This window comes from Arachis ipaensis, chromosome B04 (assembly GCF_000816755.2).
Source record: "Arachis ipaensis cultivar K30076 chromosome B04, Araip1.1, whole genome shotgun sequence".
In the NCBI taxonomy this organism is placed as follows: Eukaryota; Viridiplantae; Streptophyta; class Magnoliopsida; order Fabales; family Fabaceae; genus Arachis; species Arachis ipaensis.
Genome location: NC_029788.2, coordinates 17701475 through 17709891, shown reverse-complemented (window position 1 = coordinate 17709891; position 8417 = coordinate 17701475). Strand labels below are relative to the sequence as shown.

The 8417-nt window shown below is 36.9% G+C and overlaps 2 protein-coding genes across 5 annotated transcripts in view; both read left to right on the top strand.

Moving 5' to 3' along the window:
- LOC107639054 (xyloglucan 6-xylosyltransferase 2) lies at nucleotides 135-2590 on the top strand. Of its 2 annotated transcripts, none has more exons than XM_021120917.1 (2): nucleotides 135-1669; nucleotides 2531-2590. In XM_021120917.1, the coding sequence occupies exons 1-2, from the start codon at nucleotides 339-341 to the stop codon at nucleotides 2553-2555; spliced, it is 1356 nt and encodes a 451-aa protein (XP_020976576.1). In that variant the 5' UTR covers nucleotides 135-338; the 3' UTR covers nucleotides 2556-2590. The 2 variants fall into 2 exon arrangements, with proteins under 2 accessions (XP_020976576.1, XP_016197956.1); XM_016342470.2 differs by having other exon boundaries at nucleotides 2432-2581.
- Nucleotides 3705-8417, top strand: part of LOC107639053 (probable histone-arginine methyltransferase 1.3) — a 6855-nt gene continuing 2142 nt past the window's right edge. Inside the window, exons 1-11 of one of the 3 annotated variants that reach the window (XM_021120915.1) lie at nucleotides 3705-4325; nucleotides 4569-4631; nucleotides 4973-5075; nucleotides 5552-5716; nucleotides 5813-5916; nucleotides 6065-6163; nucleotides 6298-6367; nucleotides 6570-6666; nucleotides 7413-7467; nucleotides 7749-7832; nucleotides 8306-8383. In XM_021120915.1, the coding sequence (XP_020976574.1) occupies nucleotides 4104-4325; nucleotides 4569-4631; nucleotides 4973-5075; nucleotides 5552-5716; nucleotides 5813-5916; nucleotides 6065-6163; nucleotides 6298-6367; nucleotides 6570-6666; nucleotides 7413-7467; nucleotides 7749-7832; nucleotides 8306-8383 (1140 nt within the window). In that variant the 5' untranslated portion in view covers nucleotides 3705-4103. Of the gene's footprint in view, nucleotides 4326-4568; nucleotides 4632-4972; nucleotides 5076-5551; nucleotides 5717-5812; nucleotides 5917-6064; nucleotides 6164-6297; nucleotides 6368-6569; nucleotides 6667-7412; nucleotides 7468-7748; nucleotides 7833-8305; nucleotides 8384-8417 lie in introns of those variants that run through there. The other 2 variants (XM_016342469.2, XM_021120916.1) reach the window with 2 other exon arrangements.

The window sequence follows — 8417 nt, the reverse complement described above, 5'->3', positions numbered from 1 at the left end:
AAATAACATTATTTAATTTAATTAATAATTATCAACTAAAAAAATGCAACAATTCACCGACAGGCCACAGGCCGTCCAATGTAAGAAAACAGCCCAGAGTCTCCGATATAATTACGGAACGCGTAATCGCGTTCAACTTATTACATGACATTACTCATTTCTCCTTGTTCGAATTTGATCCCTCTCTTAAAATCTTTATCACAAAAATAAACCATAAAACATCATCGTATACATCACCTCGTAACCCTCAAAAACAAAACATTTAGTAACACTAATTCAGACAATTTCCGTTGTCCCACTAACTCGCCTGAGTCAACTCGCTCCTCCCCCAATTCGTTATGCTAACTCGCTGCCTCGGCGCCCGGCGGCTCCGTCAGATCCGCCGCGCCTTCCGCCACGGCGCCGTCACGTTCCTCTGCTTATTCCTCACCGTCATCGTCCTCCGCGGCACCATTGGCGCCGGCAAGTTTGGAACCCCTCAACAAGACTTCGACAATCTCCGTCACCACCTCAACTCTCACCGCCGCGTCCTCGAAGAACAACACTCAGAAAAAACCACCACCACCACCAACAACTACGCCACCTTCGATATCTCCACGATCCTCGTCGACGAGCCATCCAGCAAGGACGAAATAACCCGCGATCCAAAGGCGCCATACACATTAGGTCCCAGAATCACCAATTGGGACCAACAACGCAAAAGGTGGCTCCAACAGAACCCTAATTTCCCAAATTTTATCGCTCCGAACAAACCTCGCGTCCTTCTCGTAACAGGTTCGTCTCCAAAACCGTGCGAGAATCCCGTCGGTGACCACTACCTTCTGAAATCCATTAAGAACAAAATCGATTATTGCAGGCTCCACGGGATCGAAATCTTCTACAACATGGCGCTATTTGATGCAGAAATGGCAGGGTTTTGGGCCAAGCTTCCGTTGATTCGGAAGCTGCTCTTGTCGCACCCTGAGGTCGAGTTTCTATGGTGGATGGATAGTGACGCCATGTTCACGGATATGGCGTTCGAGGTTCCGTGGGAGAGGTACAAAGATCACAACTTTGTGATGCATGGTTGGAATGAGATGGTGTATGATGAGAAAAATTGGATTGGGTTGAACACTGGTAGTTTCCTTCTAAGGAATTGTCAATGGTCATTGGATATTCTTGATTCTTGGGCTCCAATGGGACCAAAGGGGAAAGTTAGGGATGAAGCTGGGAAATTGCTCACTAGGGAGCTCAAGAACAGGCCGGTTTTTGAAGCAGACGATCAATCCGCAATGGTGTATCTACTTGCAACTGAGAGGGATAAATGGGGTGACAAAGTGTACCTTGAGAATGGTTACTACTTGCATGGCTATTGGGGAATTCTTGTGGATCGTTATGAAGAGATGATTGAGAATTATCACCCTGGTCTTGGTGATCATAGGTGGCCACTTGTGACACATTTTGTTGGGTGCAAGCCTTGTGGTAAGTTTGGGGATTACCCTGTTGAGAGGTGTTTGAGGCAGATGGACCGTGCATACAATTTTGGTGATAATCAGATTCTGCAGATGTATGGTTTCACTCATAAGTCTCTTGCAAGTAAGAGGGTGAAGAGAGTGAGGAATGAGAGTAGTAATCCACTTGATGTTAAAGATGAGCTTGGTTTGCTTCATCCTGCTTTCAAGGCTATCAGGTTGCCAGTTTCTTCATCTTGATGAAAATGGTGCCTTTTTTTTTTTTTTCCCTTGGAGGTTGTGATTATGTTCAAGGTTCATATCGGTTTTGTTAATCTTATTATTACTATATAGTATACTATTCAATATTCTTTTATGTGCTGCCAGTATAGTCATGATTTTGATTAGATTGCAGTTGCTTGTAGTGGATGTCAAACATGCAATTGCTGAGGTTCATAGTGTGTTATGGTAGAGCTGAAAATATTGTAATATTTTTTATTTATTTTCTTTTTATTTTGCTGATCATTCTTTTAGTATAAAGTTACTTTGATTTTTTGAAAGAGCAAATGAGATGCCCTCTTCTGCTCTGTGGCTTTATGTTTCTTATACTGGACATTGTAGATACTTTGTTTGTGGATAAATTGATGACAACACTTATTTAACTATATACCCAAGTTTTTTTCTTGGAATGTGTAAGCCATTTGCCATTTTGAACCATCTTGTGAATAGTCTCTTTCTTACGAAGTACAATCGGTTTGTTAGACTGGCAACTTGGATATAGCTTTTATAATTTCATTGCAGGAAATGATAAATTCTTCCTCTTAATTCAAATTTTAAGAGGATCTTTAGACATACATCATTAGGACTTAATTAGGTGGCTATACCCTCACTCAATTTTTATAGATTCCTTAAATTGCATTTGCAGTTTTTGTAGTTGTATTATTTTGGTTCTAAAAATATTACAGTTGATGATTCTAATTGATGTGGCAATATGGTAACAGGCTATCAGGAATGTTAATCCAGTGAATCCAATCTAGTAATGGAATGATATTGACAATTTGGCATTGAACTGAAGAACTATCTTATGAATACTTGAATAGGTTTGGCTGTGAAGAAAAATCTTAAGGAGGCATTGAATCCGAATATTAAGTAGAGAAAGGTGACGCACTTTTTCATAATATTATTTTTAAGTTCATCGCTCTGCTGTTTTCATTTGTAACGTAATTGTAATTATAGTGCAACATAACTAGTCAATTAAGGCTTCAAAGAGACTTCGTATCAGAAAGATGTTCAACTACTTTAAGGAAAGATGATGTGTACTTTAAGCATACTTCAGGAATGGTAGCTACACACTATGATATCAAAGAGATTTCAGGTTTTATTTTTGAAAAGAGTTTAAGTGGGAATTATAAATCGATTACATTTGATATTTTACTTTGGGGTTTGGATTTGTGGCATTGGCTGGTAATAGGCTTATAGTATTAGCTGGTTTACGATTTTCGAAAAAAGAAAGAGGATAAAGGGCAGGCGCCCGCCGGCCCGCTCCGCCAATGCCCGCGGGCCAAGTATTGCGAGTTTGACGACCTTTTGTGGTGAGTCAAACAGTCCAATTCGACAGGTTTCGACCTGTTTGCCACTTATAGTCTCCACTGTCGCATTACCCGTTTGCTATCACATTTTCCATATCTCGGTGGCCTCCACTTCCATTGACTCAATCTTTGCTGTTTACTCTCAACTTCGTTTCTTTTTCAATCTCTGTTTTAGTTTTTTCTTTTTTTAAATTAATTGTTGAGTTGATTATTGAATTAGAGTGGTTGATGACAACAAACTAATAATTTGGGGTTGTGGTTGAAAACTCACTCATGATGATGACGGAAAACCATGACGATGGTAGTAGTTAAATAGTGGTTATAAACTTATAATATAGATGATAAAATTGACATTTAATAGTCTAAATTATTATATTTGATCAATTATCACTAAATATAGTAAAAATTTGTATTATTTATAGAGGTAAGTAAAATATTTATTTATTTTCATTTGCCATGATTATTCTCCCAACACAGCTCAGTCAGCTCCATAACGTGGGCCCCAAAAGAATCCAAAAGGAACATCCACGTCATCCATAAAACGACGAAAATGTGATCCCTAATTTCGTTTTCCCTATGACTATTGAGAATGACACAACACCACCACCACAAGTCCACACAACACACAAACACCACTTAGTTAGCCTCTCCCACACAACACAACACAAATGAAAACAAATTTATGAAAGCGCCACACACACTATAAAACCCTCCAAAACCAAAACAAAACTGTTCCCACAATCCCACCCTTAACACTTATAAACTCTCTCTCTCTATTCTATCTTTGGCGGCTCTCAACTTCCCCAAACCCAAAACCCTAGTTCCTCTTTGTTCTCCCTATCCCCAAATTATTATTTTATTTTATTTTATTTAATTAATCTTGGTGCATACACACGCAAAGTCTTAAGCCTAATGGCTATATAAATAGAATAGATTCATATGCCCGCTTATTCTTCCTTTTTAACAGAAGAAGAAAAAATTCGGAGGAAAATTAATTAAATAAATACAGGAAAGAAGAACAACTATCGTTGTTGTGCGTGGGTTTGGGTTTTTGAGGGAGGGAAAGCCGGATAGGGTTTTAGCAATGGAGGATTCAGTAGCGATGCAGAAGCGGAAGCACCGAGAGTTTGCTTTGGCATCAATCTCTGAGCTCTGTTCTTCTTTGATTCCTCCTCCTCCTTCTGAAGCTGGTTCTTCTTCGCCGGGGATTGCTCGCTTCGCCTCCGGCGATGGCTCCTTGCCGGAACTCCAAATCCTCCGTGAGTCCAATCAGGTTGCTCTCAATGTAGATCTCCGAGCTGCTCAGGTTTGATTATTTTCCATTCTTTTGATTTGGTTTCTGTTTATTTAGTTACTAGTAAGTGAAAGAAAACTTAACTAATGATGATGGTTATAATAACAATAATAGAGATGGAATTTTGAGCTGGAATAATGTGTTTAATGGACATATTGAAGTCCCAGATTTGGACATTTTCCAATGCAGCAAATGTTGTGTTGATATGTCTTTTTTTTTGTGAGGTGTTAAATGTGGGTTTATCTGGCTCTGCAGATATTTAGATTAGGTCCTGTTCAATCGGTTTGCATGGTGGAAGGATCCGATGCGGGCAAACAGGTACAAATGCATCATTTTGTAGTACTATCTGTCTATCTCAGCTGAGATTTTTTTTTTTTGGTTGGTTGGTTGGCAAATTCTAGAACAAGCTGATTTGTTTTTCTCACTTTTCTTTTTGTTATCTTACTTGTTTTGAAGATTTTAGCTTTATAGTTTATAAAGAATTTTATTTTGTGGTTATGATGCATCCTTTTCATTTTTGTAACCCGTCTTTTGATTATTTGTTTAATTTACTGCTACTTCTGTTATTGAGAGGTTTGTTCGATGCATTGTTTCCTTGCCTATTTCATTGATGTACTGCAAAATAGTTATGCCTTTTAACTGTGCTATTTTTGAACCAGACATCATATTCAAGGGGAGTCGCTATTCAGTTTAGAAATGAGGAAGATAGTGAGGCCTTCCATTGTGTATACCAACAATGGAAGAAGGAATTCAATGTTCAAGGTGCTTCTTTGGATTATTTTATGGTGTTTTAGAATGGATTTTGGCAAGCTGTGTTGATTTTGGTTTGATCTTTTAGAAAACATAGATGAAGGGGTGCAGCAATTCTTCATTAGGTTACCATTTTTATTTTGAAAAAATGTTAGTCTTCATTCTTCAGCATATCAAGTGGATTGTTATTCTTTGATTTATTAGATTAAAATCAGATGTCCCGCAAAACTTTGTTGTGCTAGTTGATACTAGTGAAACTTGGTTGGCAGATTTCTTTATAGAGTAATTAACTGATTATTGTGCTGTTGGTAGAATTGGTTTAATGTCTTGTTAACTGCTTCTGCTGTTTTTCTTTGTCTAGCAAACACGATGGTGTTTGGAGTCAGACTGTCCTGGTTAATCAATTGATTAAAATTTGTCATTTCTTGTTAACTTCTTGATTACATTTTATAACCCATTGATAATTCAAACATATGTAAATTGCATAGTTGATTGTTTTCAACCAGGGGGTAACCTACCAAATGGAACAAATGCGATAACTTCCAAAAGCAAATTCGATGAAAAGATAGAGTCTTCTTCTGCAAAAATGTATTTCCATTATTATGGACAACTTCTGCATCAGCAAAATATGTTGCAGGACTATGTGAGGACAGGTTATATCAAATTGTACTCCAGTGATTTCTTTTTTGTCTGCTCCTTTTTTAGGCATATGTATTTACCTGAAGAATTCATTGTTCATCTTTTTTTAGGAACATATTATGCTGCAGTTATTGAGAACCGTGCTGATTTCATGGGCCGTGTAGTAGTTGATGTTGGTGCTGGCAGTGGTATTTTGTCGTTATTTGCTGCTCAGGTAAACAAAAATCATAGTTTGCTAAATATACCTGTAGGATGTGCTAAAGTATCATTGCTTCTAATTAACTGAAAACTCCAGCTGTCTCCCATGCCTTCCCTTTCAAGAGTTTGAATTGAGTTCCTGTCATGCTGTCATTCCTTTGCAGGCTGGTGCAAAACATGTTTATGCTGTGGAAGCATCTGAAATGGCAGAATATGCACGAAAACTTATAGCTGGAAACCCAATACTGGGTCAACGAATTACGGTGAGATTTTTAATTTATAAATTTTTATTGGTTTTCTGCTAAAGTCATCTCCGTTAATCGTACTCATTAATTATTGGATGATCAAGGTTAGTATGTGTATGTCACGTAGATCATATTCTTTTTATAATCTGCAGGTTATCAAAGGCAAAGTGGAGGATGTTGAGTTGCCAGAGAAAGCTGATATTCTGATATCTGAGCCCATGGGTAAGCTGATATTCTACTAGCTTTTACAATCTGAAGTGATGCTGATATTTCATGCATGGGTTGTGTTACATTTTACCCCTATTTGTGTCATGATGTAGAGTTAAGTTGTGACATGCAAATTTGAAAATGGGGATCGACATAGTTAATATTTTGTAAACCACATTATTGGTTATTCATATTATGAAGTTCTATTGTTCCGCAGGCACTTTGTTAGTTAATGAAAGAATGCTGGAGTCTTATGTCATTGCCAGAGACAGGTTTCTCACACCTCATGGGAAAATGTTTCCTTCAGTGGGGAGGTATACATAAACTTTGAAGCACTCGTTTTTGCTGTAGTTAATTGTGGGTCTAGCTGGGTCAGTTTGGATAAATAACTTAATTTAGCTCTTTTGGAAAAGAAGCTTAAAACATAAGGGGTTATATTAAAAGTAGCTTATAAATAAGTTATTTTGTGTTTGGTTTTTTAGTCACAAAAGTGCTTATTTTAAAAGGAGAGTGATAAAAAGCTTTTTATTATAGAAGTCACTTTTTTTTACTTCTTCATAAGCACTTTAAATAACTTTTTAGAAAGTTACGAGTTAATTTTGAAAATTGTACCGAACATTAATGCTATAACTTTTCATAAGTTAAAAGTTATAAAAAGTTACTTATGGACCTATCTAAACTGGCCAGTCTGGTGGTGATATGTTTCTGCAGGGATAAGGAGGTAAACATCTTCGCTTTGAAAATGGCATCCATCTTTTAAAATTGAAACCCCCCTCCCCCTCCCCGAATATAATTTTTCCCATGTCAATTTACCAACTACTCTGAAAATAACAGCTATCACTGTTTCAGTGGAAGTTCACAATAATACATAAGCAAAATGCTTTTGTAAAATCTCATTTATGTGTATATTTTCAAGCTTGTTTTGTTTTTTAAAAAAATGCAACTTAGTATCTGAGTCAGTGTTTATAATTATATAAGTATGCACTTTACATTCTAACTTTGTGGTGTTATCAAAGAACTGTTTGTCTTAACTTCACCTTAAATTCATTTCACTATGTAGGATTCACATGGCACCTTTCAGTGATGAATATTTGTTTGTTGAAATTGCTAATAAGGTGAGTATTGTTTTTCTATACATTCTCTCATACACACCTTTTTCACTATAGTTGTACTTATTTGACATATTTCAATTCATACATATGAGTTATCACTTCTCCTCTCACACACACACACACGTGGCAGAGAGATGGAGAGAGAATCAGATCATGATATATCATTCTTCTAGTGATAACTGATAAGACAATTCACCACTATTTTCTAACTGCTCTTTTTGTGTAGCTAATATACTTGTATTTCCACCTTAATTTTACTGATTAATTTTGTTATATCTTTTCAGGCCCTGTTTTGGCAGCAACAAAACTATTTTGGCGTTGATTTGACACCCTTACATGGGACTGCATTTCAAGGATATTTTTCTCAGGTACATTAGCTTTGTACTCAGAAAATTATGAAGGATACCAATTGATAATGCAAGAAAGTAGGCACTATTTAGTCTTTGCTGTATAAAACCTTTGGTTAGGGATCCCCTTCCTCAGAGCAGAGATTACATGTAATTATCATTTTCACATTACGAGACTGATAGTGGTGTAGAAAAAGGAATGCATTGTTAATGTTCAAATTGGTAACTTTACCTGCTTTTGACGCCATTATCAGTCTGTCAAATTAGAGATTAGAACACAGGATTTGGCATCCACATAGCAAGCTGAAGAGGATTATATTCCTTTTCCAAAGTCATTGCCCCCTCTAGTTTACTAGTTATGATATAGTATTCTCTTACTTTTCCCCACTTTTTTCCCTCATCTTATGTTGATTGTCATCCTGATGCACAAAGCCTCTTGTACTTCTGTGTACCTTAGTGTTTATTATATGTTCTTTGTTTCATCTTCTCTACAGCCTGTGGTGGATGCTTTTGATCCAAGGTTGTTAGTAGCTCCTCCATCGTTTCATGTGATAGACTTCAACAAAATAAAGGTAAGTATTTACTTTTTTTTGTTAAATTGTGTCC

Coding starts and splice junctions, on each gene's coding strand:
- LOC107639054 (XM_021120917.1), top strand. CDS start 339: ATGCTAACTCGCTGCCTCGGCGCCCGGCGGCTCCGTCAGATCCGCCGC. Junction 1,670..2,530: donor CCTGCTTTCAAGGCTATCAG/GTTGCCAGTTTC, acceptor ATACTTGAATAG/GTTTGGCTGTGAAGAAAAAT.